General features: G+C 44.6%; 1 protein-coding gene across 3 annotated transcripts in view; it reads right to left on the bottom strand.

The window, feature by feature from the left end:
• The window catches only part of B4GALT4 (beta-1,4-galactosyltransferase 4), a 29,107-nt gene that overhangs the window by 2,737 nt on the left and 6,512 nt on the right, over positions 1-19,858 (bottom strand). For all 3 annotated transcript variants that reach the window (XM_079974025.1, XM_079974024.1, XM_079974023.1), the window contains 4 exons: positions 12,038-12,507; positions 10,333-10,565; positions 6,976-7,163; positions 5,884-6,006 (listed from right to left, as the gene is read on the bottom strand). In XM_079974025.1, the coding sequence (XP_079830151.1) occupies positions 5,884-6,006; positions 6,976-7,163; positions 10,333-10,565; positions 12,038-12,308 (815 nt within the window). In that variant the 5' untranslated portion in view covers positions 12,309-12,507. The remainder of the gene's footprint in view (positions 1-5,883; positions 6,007-6,975; positions 7,164-10,332; positions 10,566-12,037; positions 12,508-19,858) is intronic.

Raw genomic sequence — 19,858 nt, 5'->3', positions numbered from 1 at the left:
CTGCTTTATAACCAAACTTCATTTTGTAAGAGTATAACAGAGGGAACTGCTGCCCTCTATTGGACTCATGGATGACAGCAGCACCAAGGACATTCTTTTTCAGTACGGACGTTCTCTAGCCCAGTGGTTCCCAATTAGGGGTCCGGGGATCCCTGGGGGTGCAGGGGATACACACCCAGGGGATCCCTTGCCATGGACTCATTTATCTTGTTAATTGCACAGTAAAAGTCATCCACGCATCATCTAGCCTCTGCTCATGACCAGCACCTACTTGCTAGCAGGGGAAAAACTTGTGAAAAAGTTTCTGAATGGCAAGTGACCTGGGATTGGACAAAAACCTCTGATACAGTTCCTTAGGGCTCTTGCAATTGGAGGGGGACGGGGGAAGAGAGAGCGCAAATGGCTTGCTCCACAGGGTATATTCACATGCTTATCATTAAAAAAAATGTAAGCGATCCCTTCCCCTTGCTCTCTACTTTTTAACTAAAAAGAACTTCTATCTGCATCCAACGACTATCAGGTTTTATTGTCTATCCCACTGCTTGTAGGTAGGGTTTTCTTGCCTTATGCATTTGGGATTCTTGTCTCATCTTGGAAATCCAACAAGGGAAATAGCTAAGCCAGTGGTTTTCAACCAGTGTGCTGTGGCACCCTGGAGTGCCTTAAATGATGGTTGGGGTGCCACAGGGAGCACTGGCCTCCATCCCTCTTTCCTTCCCTCCCTCCTCTGATACCCTCTCACATCTCTGCTGCCCAAAGGCTGTTTGTGGCAGCAGCCCTGGCTACAAGCTCCCCAGGTAAATGGCGCCTCTGGGGCTGGCCAGGGGGTGCTGGTTGCCAGGAGCTGAGGCAGCCTTGGAGTAAGCGAGTAAGCAAGCAAGCGGGTGAGGGAGCCCAGCCAGCCAGTCCACCAAGCCCTTGCTTGGGAATGGGAATGGACAGACAAGTGGGAGGCTGGGCAGGCAGGTAGGCGCTGCGTTTTCTTGTGCTTGCTGTGTGCAATGCCTGCCAAGAAGAGGGAAGAAGAGGGAACACTTCACAAGGAAGGGGTGAGGGGCTGCCGGCTCTTCGGGGAAAGGGTGACTTAACTAGGCTTCTGAGACTCGGAGCATGTTTTCCCAAAGGGAAGTCACAGAAAGAATGTAGTTGGTCAAGGGAGCCATGGACTCAAATAGGTTGAAAACCTCTGAGCTAAGCAAATTGCCACTATGGTTAGCACAACAGCTCACCCTCTGATGATTTAGTTTAGTGCTAGGGCTGGGCGATACTCTCTTTTCAACATTGTGATATATCAGCAGCTAAATACCAGTATACGCTGACATATCACCATGACTGGAATTTATTTCGGCTGCTTCTTCCCACTTTGGGAAGGAAGAAGCAGCTGAGATACATGGCCCAGTCCTATACAGTGAGCGAGTCCCGATGCCTCTCAGGCTCATATGTGAGCCGAGGAGCATCGGGGCTTTGTTGAATTGCTCAACTGGGGGGTGGAAGAGGTCTCCCGCCCCCCAACTGAACGAGCCAGCAGTGGGCTGGAGGCTCCGTAAACTGCTTGGTGGAAGGGAGCGGCAACCATGCACTCCTCAGCCAAGAAGCGGAGGGGGGAACAAGCTGTATCGCGCCTCTCCGATACAGCTTGTTTCTCCCTCAGCTGCTGTGAGGGCAGAGTGGGATAGTGGCTTCACTCAGCAGTATATCGCTGGTGAAACCACCACCGCTCCTGAGTCCCTCTGCAACCAACGCCAGCTGGAGGAAGCCAAGAGCGGTGGTGGTTTTGCTTGCAATAAAGTGAAGCCACCATCACGGTCTGCCCCTCACCCAGGCCTATTTAGTGCAAAAGGCAGCCTGTGTGGATGTTGTTTCCATGTTTTCTGTGGGAAGCTATGTGGCTACATTTGGGGGTGGGAGGAAACAGATGTACGGCAGAATCCTAATAAATTAAGAAGTTGGTTGTTCCTATTAGGCAAACAGCAAGAATAAAAACCTCACTCAAAATAAGTACTGTATTTAACTAATTAATCTCTTTAAGCCAGGGATGAAACTTGGGCACAGGACGACTAAATAATAAAAAATTATTATCACTACTATTGCTACTACTACTACTATTACCAACATTACAAAATTCCAGCTGTTTTCTATTTAGTCTTCACCAATACTGTATCAAGCCCTGACCAAGCCTTCACCTATGTCTTTAAGGCGCAAGATCCCTCAGTTAGCAGAACCATATGCTGCAAACTTTTGCTAAGATTACAAGTAAGGAATGGCATGTTTGAATACTCTCTCACATAAAAAAGCCTTCTGCAAATAGAACACTTGCACGTAAGGGACATGTGATGGGATGATGAGCTGCGTGTGCGTAAAGCTTAGTCCCTCAGAGTTTGGCCTGGTTATCAAAGCTCTGTCTATAGCAGAGCCCCTTAAACATGACTCCTTCAATCGCTGGCAGAATCCGACAGTGGGCGTTTGCAGAATCGCTTCCAACATAGAAGCTCCTTAACGGAAACGCGTCTTCTGGATTCTCGGCGCGACAGTTTCCGGCAAGGGGTGGGTGTCCCTATAGGAGGTCCTGAAACTTCCCCACTGTTTTCGCTGGAAGTCTCTCTGAGCCATCCCTCTGATTCACTTTCCCTTGGAGCTCCTTCTCTCCCCCTGCTGGTTCCCTCCTCTGCTGCCGAGTCTCTCCTAACCTCCGTGAGCCCTTCCACCGCCTGCCCTTCCGATGGCAGTTCCCTGACAGGACACAATTGCTTTTTTTATTTTATTCAGTTGTAGTGTCTGGGGATAGGCAATTTGTGGCAATATCACAAATTTCATGGTCTGTTTTTAGTATACCTACAATCCTTTGCTTACTAGGGGCTAACCTACATTTTCTTCAAAAAAATGCTTTGCACAGGTAACCACCAGAGGGGTTCCCCCCCAAAAAAAAGGTAGGGGGTCCATGGCTTTGGCTTTTAAAAAATAGGGGATCCTTAGTAATTAGCTATCTGGGAACCACTGCTCTAGCCACAAACTGCAAATTGCATGCAAGAATACATAGAAATCCCCCAACCAAGGAAAAACAGTTTTCTGATGAGGAGATTAGGAGCACAGAAGCCTGCCCACCACATTTCCCCAGCAACTTTTTGTTTCCCAGCTGATTTTTTTCCCTTTGCAGAATTCTAGACAAGACTATATCCATTTACGAAATTCAAGCAGGACCCTGCAGGAGGCGCAGCAGGGATTGGGAGTGCAGAGGAGGAAGCACAATTGCACACACCACTTCCATGTTCCTAAGCTTCTCCTCTCAACTCTGTTTTTCATTAGGAGGGGGAAGAGAAGCCACCAGGAGCTGGCATGCCTGTGTAACATGTAGTTCTGCCCATGGTGAGCCCCACCCAGAAATGCACAGCTGCTACTCAGACCACGCAATTGCAGATGTTGCTGCATGTTGGTCCTACTCCATGTCCACCAGAGCTCTGGGGGACTAGAAATTGCTGCCAGCACTGGATTTCAGCTCCTCCAGGCTTTGATGTACTCATCTCAGGGGAAGGGTATATATACCATGGACCGTACGCTGGCAGCAACAATTTATCTAGACTGTGGAATAAGATGGTCTGCAGATCATCATAAAAAAATTAAGGGCCACTCCTTCAGGCTATTTCATCTTGGAACCATAAAATAAGTAGCTGATGTTGACTGATAGTGCTGGACATGTGCAGCATCCGTGCACTTATTGATAAAACCTTCACTGGCAAATAAACAGACCTCAGTGAAGGGTATAGGGAGAAAGAGAAGCCAGAGATATGGAGAGACCCCGGATCAAATTACCAGTTGACATGGTTGAAAAATAACTCCTTTTTTAAACAGTTGGTTCACAAGATGCAAGGATAATTATGGTTTTCGAGAAAGAAGAAACTAAATGCCTTCCTACAGGACCCAGCTGATAAATAAACTTTCAAAAGGGGCCAGAGTTGACTTCTGGAAAAAATAACGCTATCAGTGACATATTTTCAAAATTTCAGCAGCATTACTAGTGCAATAAGGCACATGCTGCACCATGAAGATGGTCGAGGAAATAAAGTGCCACCATGTTAATTAAATTAATTGTGTCTGATGAAGTGGACTCTGGTTGTTTTTTTAAAGAGACTTATGCCATAATAAATTTGCTAGTTTTTAAGGTGCAACAAGACTCGTTGCTGTATTTCCTGCAAGAGATAAACACAGCTGGGACTGGAAATTCCTGCCATCTACAGAAAAAGACTGCCTCTCAATCCCAGCCCGTCCCTTTTTAGCATTCAGTCAAGAGGAACAATGCTTCTATCTTTCCTTTTTATCAGCTTGCAGTATTTATTTTCTTGTAAATGGCAGTTCTGTTGACATTCAGAGAGGAAGGTAAACAGAAAGGACAAGTTCTCCGAGGCAGCAATAAACAGATCCTGTAACCAAAAGCCAATCAAACTGTCAACGCAGCTGGCAAGCAAGACTCCCCAACAACAGCAAGGAGAGCCAGCAGTTCAGAAATGCTGACGTATGAGAAATTTGATTATGATACACATCTTACAGGAGACTTAATGTTTTAATATTACCATGATTACTGTTTTCTTTTTAATTCCACACACTGCACATTTCTGTGGCTTCAATGTGTTCGAAATTGCTTTTTCTAGCAACAGCATCAGGAACATAGCATAACAGATATGCTAGACATTTGTACCTCTCTCAGTGCAAAGCTATCAATGTCCAGAAGTTTCTCAAATTTCTACACGGGAAGTTAAAAATTTGAAATGCAGTGGTACCTTGGTTGTCGAACTTAACCCGTTCCGGGAGTCCATTCGACTCCCGGAACGGTCCAAAAACCAAGGCGCGGCTTCCGATTGGCTGCAGGAGCTTCCTGCACTCAATTGGAAGCCGCAGAAGCCATGTCAGACATTTGGCTTCTGAAAAATGTTCTCAAACCTGAACACTCACTTCCGGGTTTGCGGTGTTGCTGATTTGGCTTTGACTACCAAGGTAGCACTGTACTCTTAAAATACCTGCACAGTTTGCCGCTAATAGTGAGCACAAGAAAACAAACTTATGGTTGGAGCTAATGGTGGTTTGTTTTCTGGGGGGGGGGTTCCCCTCAAGTCACACTTTGTCATTAGTTGCTGTGATGCACCTGCTTTTCAAGGGCAATAATGCAGTTTGTTGCAGGTGTGTTTTGCCAGCTGGAAATCAACTGTGGTAGCAACCTAGATGTTTCTTAGATGGTGCTTTGGTGTTCGAAGCAAAAGTGCATTACGAGCCCTCCTCCCATCTCATTTTGAATGCTGTGCCCATTTTACAGTCCTCCTTCCAATATTTCTTTGGTGGGTGGTCCTCACCAATTTTAGTACTTAAGCATATACATGTAATAAAGAGAAAGCAGGATTCTTTCCCACTGCCCACATTAGGAAAGGCCTTAAATAATAGTTAGGTACAAGGGGGTCAATTTAAAAGATAGAGGCATACGAACCTGCCATATGCCATTGGCTCATCTAGCTCAGAATTGTTTACACTGACTGGCAGTGGCTGTCCAGGGTTTCAGGCAGGAGTTGTTCCCAGCCCTACCTGGAGACTGAACCTGGGTCCTTCTGCATGCAAAACCGATGCTCTATCACTGAGCTACAACCCTTCCAGCAAGCAGACAGTTTCTGGTCACTAGTCAACCAGTAACTCCCTGTAATGATTCAAACTAGTGTCTGTACTCCTGTCAAGATTTCATATCCCTATTTAGGCTATTTATATTGCACAAGCTTCTCATCTCCAATTCGCCCATAGCACTTCTCTTCCCCTTCTGCATTCATTTTAAGCAACGTATGAGTCATATCCAAAGAGCTCCAATCACCCACAGTCTATGCCACCCACTTTGCTTAGGTGTGCAATTACCTGATGCGGAGGTCATCATCCTCTGCTCCCCAGCCCCAGTAGTTGTTAGAAAATCCATTCACCTTGGAAAATTGCTCTCTTGTTAGAGCAGTTACACCCCCAAAGTATCCTTGGTAACGCAACCTAGAACACATAAGAAGTGGTGGAGAAAAGTCTTTTCAGAAAGCGGCATAAAACCAAACATAGCCTTTATCAAAAACTATTTTATAGCCAGAAAAAAGTTCAGTTACCCATCTGCTGAAGCAAAAAAATTAATAATGAAGTGTGTGTAGAGATATGCTCTCAGGGGCCTTGCCATGTCCTGAGCAAGCAGTGTTAGCTCACCTATGGCATGAAATCTGACTCAAAGACATTTCATTCTGTGAGATGGGAAAAGCCCTACAGATATAAAATAGAATGGACAGGACAACTGGTAGGGGAAGCTCCTTGAAGATGGGTAAGGCTGTGTACATATATACATAAAAGGCACTCCACATCTTTCTCCCAGGCTGGCAACAAGCAGCCCTAAGGCTAATTTTATGTAGCTGTTGGTCTAATTTCTGAAGCCCTCTGCCAGCATTCAGTTCATACCACCTGTAAGAATAACTCATCCATCCACCAGCAGCCTATTGCAGAGGAAAAGAGAGGTGGCACAGAAAGAGAATGGGGTAGTTCCACCCACACTTTGATCTGGCCCCACCTGCTTCTGGCTTCATGTTCACTCACAGATGACATGCGGTCCCTTACAGATTACACTCAAGAGAGAGCAGAGTTGCCCACCCCCCTGCTTAGAAAAACATGCAGAGGAAAAAGTGAGTCATGCCAGGTCTCTCTCACCTTCCCAGAAACTGCATCCACCTTCTCCCAAGGCAAGCTTTTTTCTCATGGGGACCAAGATGGGTTGCAGTGTGTGTGTGTGTGTGTGTGTGTGTGCGCGCGCGCGCATGCACACATACACATAGGATGGGTGGCTAGGGTGCCTTCTTCAATTCTGCTTGCTAAATTCAAGCAATGGTTATCACCCGTTGTTAGTGTCCCTACTTGTATCACTATGAAAGGGTATGCAAATCAACACTTCTTCAGAAGATGCAAGTTCTCTCTCCTAGCTCCTACCTGTAGCCTGTGCTGTTTCTACCCACTACCAAGTGCTTTGGCTGACTGCCACACATGTAAATGTTGAAGTCATTCTCTGGTACCAAGTCCACGTCGTGGAATATGAAACAATCCCAGTTCTCTTCCTTCAGGGCCTCCAAGTACCCCACATTCAGCAGTTTTGCTCTGTTAAACTTGGCACTGCCAGCCTGCAAACAAGAAAAGGAAGCAATTTACGTCAGACCTGTTAAAACTAAGTAAACTTCCTATCAGGCTGCTCTCGGGATCACACGTTTACAGTATCCTTTCCTGGATCACAGAAACTGTACCATAAAAGCAGGTGTGGGGCTGAGAGAAAAGGTAATGGAAATATTATAAATGAATAAAAACATGTGTGTGTTTTGAACCCAATCCAGCTCTAGCTGCAAACAACTCGTCTTGCATGTACAGTGTCTCTCATCCCATCAGCAGCCACCCTTCCTGGCTGCCTGTAAAGGAGAACACAGGGCAGCAAAGGTGCCCTCCATTAACTTGGCTAAGACCAGCTACCGTTTGGCTGCTCCCCTCCTAGAACTGCCTCAATCAGTAGCTATTCCATCTGAACTATTGCTAAGACCACTGGCTGCTTAATCTATTCAAATGCCATGTGGTTGTTTTTACCTAGGTCTTGGGCTAAATTGGAAATTTTATTTTTTGTTCTTGTAGTTTTACTTGTTTACCTTATAACAGAATTGTTAAGTTGCTGGGAAAGATCTCCACAACCCATGGTCATTGATTACAACAGAGGTATCATAATTTAAACATTTGACATTCAGTTTGCAACTTAAGTTTTAAAATACATGGGTATGGACTCCTTTCATAAGTCCCACTGTGTTCAATGGGGCTTATTCACTAGTAAGAATAATTAGGATTGCAGCCTCAAACTTATATTTTGCATTCTAAAGTTCACTAGCATTGGCTATATTTCATTCACTCTACAATAAAAGAAGATTTTAAACTGACTATTAATTTCCTTTCTGTGTAACTGAGACAATATTGTTTTGCCCCAAATTATTCTTCTGCGAAAGGGATGCGGGTGGTGCTGTGGGTTAAACCACAGAGCCTAGGACTTGCTGATCAGAAGGTCGGCGGTTCAAATCCCTGTGACGGGGTGAGCTCCTGTTGTTCGGTCCCTGCTCCTGCCAACCTAGCAGTTCGAAAGCATGTCAAAGTGCAAGTAGATATATAGGTACCGCTCCGGCGGGAAGGTAAACGGCATTTCCGTGCGCTGCTCTGGTTCGCCAGAAGCGGCTTAGTCATGCTGGCCACATGACCCGGAAGATGTACGCCGGCTCCCTCGGCCAATAAAGTGAGATGAGCGCCGCAACCCCAGAGTCAGTCACAACTGGACCTAATGGTCAGGGGTCCCTTTACCTTTACTCTTCTACAAACATATATAAAAAATACATATTTTCCTTCTCTCTTTTGAAATTGAGAGAAACTCCTTCAGCAACCTAAAGCCTGTTACAATGGCAAGGATGTGTATACTTTCTTATGGAGAACAGAGACACTCACAAAAGCATTCAGAACTCTTCCGGAATAGCATTCACTAGGCAAACAGGAAATGAATAAAAGATGAAAACCCTTCTTAAAAGGAAAAAAGAGCTTCTCTTTTCTCTTTCATACAGAGCTGGTTTTATAAAAACCAAGTATTGACAAATGAATATTAATGCCATACTATTAGCTGCTTTTGTTTTAAATTAAACTGAGACTGCCAAGATGAAGCAAGTTGTCACTTCAGCACTGAATTTGAGATTCCAGGCAGCTTCAGGCAAAACGCAGGTGCTGCAAATGGACAGGTGGTCCACCTAGCTCAGTCTTGTCTCCAACAGGGGAAAGGAATCTTTGAACTCAAGAGCCACATTTGTTCCTGGGCAGCCTTCCAAGGGCCAGGTGTCAGTAGTGGCAGGGCCAAAGGCAAAACATAATGCCTCAGTAAAAATGAAATGAAAAGCTGGGACAGACCTGGGTAGAGGTCTGAGGGTCATAGAGAGAGTCCTGGAGGGCCACATTTGTCCCCCAGGCCAGAGGTTCCCCAGTCCAGGCCTACAATAACTTGGAAGCAGCTCTTCACAGCTTCAGACAAGGGTCTTCCTTAGGCCTACATGGAGATGCCAGGATCGCTGTGTAGAAATTCAGTGGAAAGTGGAAAGTCAGCCCTTAAGAAAGAAGTTCTAGCCAAGTGTACAACACTTGCAACATACTTCAGTGTTCTGCCAGGAGAGCTTAACTAAAAATTGCCTGATTAGATGACGAATACATGTGCAAATATTACTTCTGAGCAGAAGACTGGTGCAGTTTAAGGAATGGAACTCTCATCCCCTAGCCCCAATAATTTGTATTATTCCAGGAGATTTGGAAATGGTTATCACATTCCTCATTTAGGTTTCCACTAAGCCAGAATGTAATTGTGTACAAAAGAGCATCAAACCAATGTCAATTTGGTCTACTTAAGAGTATTACATCCATCATGGAACTCAAGGTGGTGGACATGAGATTCCCAAGCCTCCTATCCAAGCCCTGACCAGACCCAAACCTGCTTGCTACAGCGATGTGGCTGAATTATACTCCCTCTGACTCCGTCTTGATCCATGTAGCTTACAAGCCTAGGAACAGGAGCAGCCAATAAAATAATGGATAGGTAAAGCAGCTCTGGAGGGCATGAGACCCAGTTGTACCACCTCCAGTTTCCACTGTAATCCTTTTTTAAAAAATAAAAAATTGACTAGATAACGTATTATTTATTAATAGGAGACTGACTTATGAAACATAAAGCGTGAGCCAAGAATATGTGTCTCTATTGCGATAGATGCTGCCACATTTTGCACTCAAGGGAAGAAGAAGGCCAAAGAACATTTTATTCTTTACAAAAAACACCACCTCTAAAGCAGTGAGTGCAAGGGAACTTCACCAAGCATAGCCGAAGGAAGTCAGGCACATACGAAAATGCGAGCCAAGCCCCAGGACACAAACAGGCAATTATTTGAGCAAGACACATTTCTCAAGCCTGGCAGCTTTGAGAACAATGCTCTACCAACAGTGCATAAAGTTAATTTGCCACCCGCTCCGCTTAATTCATCTGATCTGCTTTAAGCTCTTGCAGCAGAAGACGAAACTCATCAGCACCGGTGCACATGGGGACTCCTAACCGCTGGTAACACACTGATATGGATTTTTATCAGGACTGGGGGAAACGATGTGGAATGTGCCTGAAGCAGTGTTCTGATCCCCAATTGCACAAACAGACACAACAGTCAAAAGACCTCTAGACACAAGCACAGGGCAGGATAGTTTGATTCACCCCTCGTCTCTAGCTGCAGATGTTTTGTATGGACCCACCTGGTGGATGATATAAATGCCATAGTCCAGCTGCTGCCGCTGCAGAAATGGGTGAAGGTGCTCCAGCAGGTACAACAGGTGCTTCTCTCGGTTGCGATGTGGAATCAATATTGCGACACGTTGCTGAGCTAAGCAGCCTTCTGGGCGATGGCGTCCCTTTGACACTCGAGGATTCTCTTTCTGCACCTCCTCCAGTGTGAGAGATGCCTTAAAGAAAAGCTTGCTAGGGCCTCCTATGGGAAAAGGCATGACTTCAGTCTCATCTTCGTAAACTATAAACACAGCTGCTGTAAGTCGTAAGAGCAAATTAACTTAAATGCTTAGGAATCTGCGAAGCCATTTCGGAGACTGAGGAGGTTTATTTGATGCTTTGTTTTTTAAACTGGGAACTATACACTAAAATCTTTTGTAAGCAGCTAGATTTGGCCAGCAAGCTACTCTTTAAGTTACCTAAGGGGAAAGGGGAGGATGATTGGGGGTGGGCAAGCAATATTCTTCCTCAGTGTGGTCAGCTGTCAATTAGGCCTTCCATCCAGAGGTTCCCGGGGGCTCCTACCTTTGACTCTGTGCCATAATCCTAAGAGCAAGCTAGAAACATAACCCCAAAACTGGGAACTAGTAACTGCAAACCATAAAGGGAACTCTGCAAAAATTGTAAAGCAGTGGAAGGTAAGACAACCACAAGTTCACCATCCCTGTTATCAAGGTCAGACTCATACATTATTGGTGTGGTACAGGAATAGCTTTTCCACTTGGTCCAGCAATATCTGAATAGTGGAATTATGTGGGGTGCCTCGATTATGGAGGAGATGCTCACATTTGCACTGTTGGCTGCCATCTCACAAGTGTCAGAACAGAAATGGAAATTTCTCAAAGGATCTCCATGGAATTCTAATATTTGTTGGCATAGGATTCAGCCACAGAACTGTGACATATGAATCATGTTTTTGAATAGTACTAGAAGATATGTCAGACGGAGAAATGTAACACCAAGAGGAAAACAGAATGCTGATTTTTACAAGCTACAAGTGTTTTCTCATCTATGTGCAAATGACAAATTCTCCCTAAGACAGGGATAGGAACTGGATCTGGACAGCAGGCTGGATCCCTATCTCCGCCACCTACTGTGGGCCAAATGTGAAAGGTGGGAGGGACTGCCCACCAGTCAGTCACCTGACATCACAATGACACCAGTTGACCTGCTTTCATCCCATGAGGACTGCAAGCCCTGACAATCAGCTGATCATTGGAGCCCTGCACAGCTCTTTGAAGCCCTGACAATCTGTTGATAGTTGGGGCTTCAAAGCCTAATGGACAGCTCCCTGCTTGCTCCACCAATCACCTGATCATTGGTGGCTTGCAAGAACCACACAGAGCACTATACGCAGGGCTCTGAAGATGCAATCTCCTTTTTGGCACAGCTGCAACTTTACCTGCCTCACTCCCAACACCTTGTATAACATTGGGGTATGGCAGGTGGATATGGCTTGGTCAAATCAGCCTTGCAGGTCCAATGGGGAGGCCTGGCAGGCCTGATTAGGCACACAAGCCTGAAGTCTCTCCCCCCCCCCCCCCGCCGATGCCTTAAGGATTTTTTTTTGGGGGGGGGGAAGGGAATCCTCCCCTCTTTGACTTCTTAGCTAAAGCCCCAAAATCCATGAAGTCTTGCTTTAAGACTGAGATTGGAAAACATGGATCAACTTACGCAGATACGGAGACAGAGAGGGACACGGGGGCCTCATTATGGGCAGTTTCACAGTAGGCATGGTGCTCTTGTCTGGATTTTCCGTTCGCTCCTCTGTGATAGTGGTTGGTTTTCGGAAACTCCCCACGATGCTTTTTGCTCTTGGAGTTTCGTGCACGGTATCCACTAAGTAAGTGGAAGTGGCCCAGCCCACCAATAAGACACAAAAGGTGAATAGAATGAGCAGCTTGAGCTTGTAGGACACGTGAAGGCTGGCATAGCTCAAGCCCATGGCCTTGCCTGGTTTATAAGCTGCTCCCTCGACACTGTCCTTGACGTCTCCTTGTCACAGTGCACTTTGAGGAGAGCAGGAAAGTCAAGACGAAACAAGGAGTTCTGTGACGCCGCATTCTGACAAGTCTCCTCTGACTTTTGAACTCATGTCTTTCTAGCTGAACGATAAGCGGAAGGCAGGCATTACAAGAGTCGACCTGTTCAGAGAGAGACGAAAAGGTCATTCTATGCCATCACCCCTCCAAACTTTAAACAGAAGCACTGTGCAAAGGCTGTGAAACCAAAATACACAGGCTGTGGGAAAGTGGGGTTTTCTTCTTCCCTCTGTAATAAAACAAGCTCCAAAACTGTAAGCTTCATACACAGATAAAATCTTAATTTCCCAAGTGTTAGGGAAGCAGTTTGAAGAAACCAAGCTCAGTGACAGAGCGTATTTTTGCATGCAGAAGATCCCTGGCAAGAGGATGAATAGAGTAGGAAAGACCCCTCTACCTAACAGCCTGGACAGCTGCTAGATAGACAACTAGGGTAGGTGGAGAGTCACCTGGTATAAGGAAGCTTCCTGTGTTCCTATATTCTGTGGGGCAAGAGGGCATGTGGGCTGCATTGAGGCATCTGATCAAGGCCTGTATTTTAAAATGAGCTTAAAGATATATTTGCAAATGTTTGTATGTTTCATGCCAGGCAGAAACCAGCTGGCTAAGTACTTTGGCAGATGTTTATCTTCCTGCTCTCCTGAACAAGGGCCCCCCTGATTTATAGCAGTAGCAGGAGACAAGTTTCTCAAAGTTGTAAAAGGGAATTACAGGCTGGGAGCAAATGTTACACTGACCCTACATATTACAGAATACAATCAAGCTGCAAAAACACTAATTAAGAGTTGGTAAATAGTAAGATTTATTGTTTAACAGAAAATAATACCATGTGCCTCCCATCAGACTCTAGCCATATTTTCCTAAGGTTTAAGGTATACTGAGAGAGTTAAAGGGCAATAAATTTTGGGAAGAGCTAATGGGAAAAGCAGCTGGCTGGGAAAGGGAGGGTGTAAACTGAAGAGGCTTCTTTTGAAGCTGTTTTTTACTGAGTTCCTTTTTACTTTGCAAAGGCCTTTTCTTCTAATAAGCTATCTATGTTATGTATGAGATTTGTTGGCTTAATGTAATTAGGCAAAGGATTTAGAAAGTACGAAATGTTAGATTCTTATGTTAGATTCTTATTTCATTGATGGTGAGAATGTGAACCCAAGATCTCTGTTTAGATAGAATTTAATACCACGAGCCATTTGTTTTAGCCATTTGTTTTGGAATGCAGGGGCAACAGGGGCAAAAGGTGATCTGGTTATTAAGGTGCCTTGTCGAGGCAAATATAAGATATATGGCTACTTGTCTGCCATTTATGGATAGAAGGAAATATAGCTCTTTGTCTCCCATAAAAGGTAATAGTTAATGGGAGTATCTTTTATGATTGGTTCTAGCAAACAGCCAAGAGGAATTTCAACCAGGCTGATTGGATAGAGGCAGCCAAAGGAGGTGCAAGGGGGCTGGGCTGAGGAAATATAAGTGCTGGCCATCAGGGCTGGAAGGGGCAGAGCTTTGGTAACCATATACCACTGTGCCTAACATTTATTTGTCTGCCAAATAAATTATTACTTTAATTTCTCTATTGCTGCGTTGAATATTTCATTCCAGCTAAGCGTTAACCACAAGCAGGGTGCTACAGCATGAGTGGAGATTTTGGATTATGCCTCCAATGAGTACAGAGTCTATTTAGTTGAGAACAGATGTTATAGCAACCAATTACTATAAATGCTGCTCAAGAAACATATGAATTACCTAAGAACCTGGAATCATAGAATTGCAGAGTTGGAAGGGACCACAAGGATCATCTAATTCAACCTCCTCCAATGCAGGCATCTTTTTGCCTGAAGGGGTCACAAGTTACAAGCTGTTCAATAAATGTATGAACTCCCCTTTTCTTGGTTGATTCAAAAAAAGCACTCTGGGTCAGGTAGAGTTTACAGCAGTCTTCCCTATCTTGGTGCCCTCCAGATATTTTGGGTCTATTGGTTCCATCACAGCTAATGTTCAGGAATGATGGGAGTTGTAGTACATAAAAACAGGATATATACTCCTGTGGTGGGCAACTTTTTTTTGTTTGGGGAGGGGAAGTAGCAGGTAAACCAACTTGTAATCATTTTGGTGAAAGGTGGCATACTATGATTTAAAATAAATAGTTGTCAAGTGGACAGTTTTCTTGCTGGGGATCCAGCCCAGGGGGAACAAGTTATCTCAGCTTGAAAAAGAAAAGATGAAAGAGTGCTTATTGGCTGAACACCTGCGGCACAAAACTCTCTCACATCTCCCTGGAGTAGTTTTTAAGCCTAAATAGAAAAATTGGGCACAATATTATTGCACGTTTAAACAATCATACATAGGAAAGGGAAGGTAAAGGGAAGCTAGACTCATCCCATGGAACCAAAACACATGTGGACTCCTATTTTCATATACATTTGAAAGCAGGCTTAAAAATCCCCCCCCCCCGGCTTCTCCTCATCAGCCATATCATCCTAAGATGACAAGGCAGCATTAGAATAGGGCAAGTCGCCAATGGTTCCTCCAACTGCAAGTACATTATTAACACAACAGTAGGAGAAATGCAATGTAGATGGGTTAAAAATAAGCTCATTAAATGCTAAACACACACACACACACACACACACACACACATTGTTCAATCTGCAAGTTCAAGCATGGCATTTCAGTCTCAGCTCAGCAAACAGCTATGCAAAAAGGAAGTAGGGAGGCTGAAGTCCCCTACAGGGACTCTGAATATATGATCTGATGGCTGGTAGATAGGCAAGGTACGTGATTTTGAGGAATGCATCTTTGCAATGCTATGTGCCAAACAACTGATGCAGGAAAAATAAAGGGATAAATACATTGGGGTTAAAAAGTGCAATATCAATTAAGCAGAATTTTTTAAAAAAGTTGTAGAATGTGATTAAATATGCAACAGGGATAGAAAAATTAAAAAGCACAAGAATTAAGCCATTGCATGGACAGTTTCTCACATGCAGTATCTTGTTTCCACCTACACTGGCTCCCAGTACGTTTCCGAGCACAATTCAAAGTGTTGGTGCTGACCTTTAAAGCCCTAAACGGCCTCGGTCCAGTATATCTGAAGGAGCATCTCCTCCCCCATCATTCTGCCCGGACACTGAGGTCCAGCTCCGAGGGCCTTCTGGCGGTTCCCTCACTGTGAGAGGCCAAGTTACAGGGAACCAGGCAGAGGGGCTTCTTGGTAGTGGCACCCGCCCTGTGGAACGCCCTCCCATCAGATGTCAAAGCGATAAACAACTACCTGACATTCAGAAGACATCTGAAGGCAGCCCTGTTCAGGGAAGTTTTTAATATGTGACATTTTAGTGTATCTTTCATCTTTGTTGGAAGCCGCCCAGAGTGGCTGGGGAGGCCCAGCCAGACAGGCGGGGTACAAATAATAAATTATTATTATTATTATTAAAGTTACTAGTTTGTGGCAAGCTCTAAAACCAGCAAACTATAATTCGCACCTGCCCTCTAAGCAAATAATGCTTTGCAACAAACCTGCAACTAGCTAAGCAAGTGGAATATACAAGGAAAGAAGACAAAAAGGGCTTTTTCCCATACCACCAACTCATGAGATGTGTAGTTTCAGGGTTCACTATGTTTTGTAACCCCTTCATGGATCACTGCCTTGCCGTGGCGAAGGGGCTTGAAGAACTCAGAGAAGCTATGAACTATGCCGAGCAGGGCACCCAAGATGAACAGGTCATAGTGGAGAGTTTTGACCAAACGTGATCCACCTGGAGGAGGAACCGGCAAGCCACTCCAGTATCCCTGCCAAGAAAACTCCATGGACAAAGACAACAGGCATATAAAAGTTATGACGCTGGAAGATGAGCCCCTCAGGTCGGAAGGCGTCCAACATGCTACTGGGGAAGAGCGGAGGGCAAGTACAAGTAGATCCAGAGCTGATGAAGCGGCTGGGCCAAAGCCGAAAGGACGCTCAGTTGCGGATATGCCTGGAAGCGAAAGGAAAGTCCAATGCTGTAAAGAAAAATATTGCATAGGAACCTGGAATGTAAGAACCATGAACATGGGTAAGTTGGAGGTGGTCAAAAATGAGATGGCAAGAATAAATACTGACATCCTGGGCATCAGTGAACTAAAATGGACGGGAATGGGTGAATTCAGTTCGGATGACCATCATATCTACTACTGTGGGCAAGAAACCCGTAAAAGAAATGGAGTGGCCCTCATAGTCAACAAAAGAGTGGCAAAAGCTGTACTGGGATGCAATCTCAAAAATGATAGAATGATCTCGATACGAATCCAAGGCAGACCTTTTAACATCACAGTAATCCAAGTTTATGCACCAACTACTGGTGCTGAAGAAACTGAAATTGACCAATTCTATGAAGACTTACAACACCTTATAGAAGTGACACCAAAGAAGGATGTTCTTCTCATTATAGGGGATTGGAATGCTAAAGTAGGGAGTCAAGAGATAAAAGGAACAACTGGCAAGTTTGGCCTTGGAGATCAAAACGAAGCAGGGCAAAGGCTAATAGAGTTCTGTCAAGAGAACAAGCTGGTCATCACAAACACGCTTTTCCAACAACACAAGAGACGACTCTACACATGGACATCACCAGATGGGCAGCATCGAAATCAGATTGATTATATTCTCTGCAGCCAAAGATGGAGAAGCTCTATACAGTCAGCAAAAACAAGACCTGGAGCTGACTGTGGCTCAGATCATCAGCTTCTTATAGCAAAATTCAAGCTTAAACTGAAGCAAGTAGGAAAAACCACTGGGCTGGTAAGATACAATCTAAGTCAAATCCCTTATGAATACACAGTGGAAGTGAGGAACAGGTTTAAGGATTTAGATTTGGTGGACAGAGTGCCTGAAGAACTATGGATGGAGGCTCGTAACATTATACAGGAGGCAGCAACGAAAACCATCCCAATGAAAAGGAAATGCAAGAAAGCAAAGTGGCTGTCCAATGAGGCCTTACAAATAGTGGGGGAGAGAAGGCAAGCAAAATGCAAGGGAGATCGTGAAACATACAGGAAATTGAATGCAGATTTCCAAAGAATAGCAAGGAGAGACAAGAAGACCTTCTTAAACAAGCAATGCAAAGAAATAGAGGAAAGCAATAGAATGGGAAGAACCAGAGATCTGTTCAAGAAAATTGGAGATATGAAAGGAACATTTCGTACAAAGATTTCCATAATAAAGGACAAAAGTGGAAAGGACCTAACAGAAGCAGAAGACATCAAGAAGAGGTGGCAAGAATACACAGAGGAATTATACCAGAAAGAAACGGATGTCTCATATACCCCAGGTAGTGTGGTTGCTGACCTTGAGCCAGACATCCTGGAGAGTGAAGTCAAATGGGCCTTAGAAAGCACTGCAAATAACAAGGCCAGTGGAAGTGATGGTATTCCAGCTGAACTATTTAAAATTTTAAAAGATGATGCTGTTAAGGTGCTACACTCAATATGCCAGCAAGTTTGGAAAACTCAGCAGTGGCCAGAAGATTGGAGAAGATCAGTCTACATCCCAATCCCAAAGAAGGGCAGTGCCAAAGAATGCTCCAACTACCGCACAATTGCACTCATTTCACATGCTAGCAAGGTTATGCTTAAAATTCTACAAGGAAGGCTCAAGCAGTATGTGGACCGAGAACTCCCAGAAGTGCAAGCTGGATTTAGAAGAGGCAGAGGAACCAGAGACCAAATTGCAAACATGCGCTGGATTATGGAGAAAGCTAGAGAGTTCCAGAAAGACATTTACTTCTGCTTCATTGACTATGCAAAAGCCTTTGACTGTGTCGACCATGGCAAACTATGGCAAGTTCTTAAAGAAATGGGAGTGCCTGATCACCTCATCTGTCTCCTGAGAAATCTCTATGTGGGACAAGAAGCTACAGTTAGAACTGGATATGGAACAACTGACTGGTTCAAAATTGGGAAAGGAGTACGACAAGGCTGCATTTTGTCTCCCTGCTTATTTAACTTATATGCAGAATTCATCATGCGAAAGGCTGGGCTGGATGAATCCCTAGCCGGAATTAAGATTGCCGGAAGAAATATCAACAACCTCAGATATGCAGATGACACAACCTTGATGGCAGGAAGTGAGGAGGAATTAAAGAACCTTTTATTGAGGGTGAAAGAGGAGAGTGCAAAATATGGTCTGAAGCTCAACATCAAAAAAACGAAGATCATGGCTACTGGTCCCATCACCTCCTGGCAAATAGAAGGGGAAGAAATGGAGGCAGTGAGAGATTTTACTTTCTTGGGCTCCATGATCACTGCAGATGGTGACAGCAGCCACGAAATTAAAAGACGCCTGCTTCTTGGGAGAAGGGCAATGACAGGCCTAGACAGCATCTTGAGAAGTAGAGACATCACCTTGCCAACAAAGGTCCGTATAGTTAAAGCTATGGTTTTCCCAGTAGTGATGTATGGAAGTGAGAGCTGGACCATAAAGAAGGCTGATCGCCGAAGAATTGATGCTTTTGAATTATGGTGCTGGAGGAGACTCTTGAGAGTCCCATGGACTGCAAGAAGATCAAACCTCTCCATTCTGAAGGAAATCAGCCCTGAGTGCTCACTGGAAGGACAGATTGTGAAGCTGAGGCTCCAGTACTTTGGCCACCTCATGAGAAGAGAAGACTCCCTGGAGAAGACCCTGATGTTGGGAAAGATGGAGGGCACAAGGAGAAGGGGGCGACAGAGGACGAGATGGTTGGACAGTGTTTTCGAGGTTACCAGCATGAGTCTGACCAAGCTGCGGGGGGCAGTGGAGGACAGGAGTGCCTGGCGTTTTCTGGTCCATGGGGTCACGAAGAGTCGGACACGACTAAACGACTAAACAACAACAACATGTTTTGTAATTTTTTTCTTGTGATTGTATGTTTTTGTTTAACCATTTTTAATGTATTTTTAAATTGTTGTAACCCACCATGATACCTTAGGGTGAAGGGCAGATAATAAATAATAATGTTAATACATATTGAAAATAAGCAATATGGCGAAAAGGCACTGTGATCGTGAGACCTCAGGACATGGTGTAGCTACAATGCAAGTATAGGATATATTATCTGACGGTGTTTTGTTGTTTTCCAGTATTAACTATGGACTGCAGCTTTGGCAGTAATGCTCATTTACTTATTCACAATTATATATAGCAATGGTGTCTTTGTGTATTGAGAAATGGCTGCAAATAGGAGACTGCAAGGTTCTGTATTGACTTGGTGTGGATATATGCCATTGAATGGAAATGACCTGTGTTTTTCTCCCCAGTAACTAATGATCCATTTTAAGCATTTAAAAACCACAGACACAAAGACACTGCATAAATAAATGTATAAAGCGGGAGAGGGGAACAGTTTTTCAGTCCAGGGGCTGCATACTCTTGCAGGCAACCTTCTGGATGCCATATGTCAGAGCTGGGTGGCAAAAAAGGGGATGAGGCAACAGATGTGACTCTCAG

Source organism: Podarcis cretensis (assembly GCF_951804945.1).
Source record: "Podarcis cretensis genome assembly, chromosome: 4".
NCBI classification, from domain to species: domain Eukaryota; kingdom Metazoa; phylum Chordata; class Lepidosauria; order Squamata; family Lacertidae; genus Podarcis; species Podarcis cretensis.
Note: the sequence above shows the minus strand (reverse complement) of the source record. Positions and strands in the feature narration are given on the sequence as shown.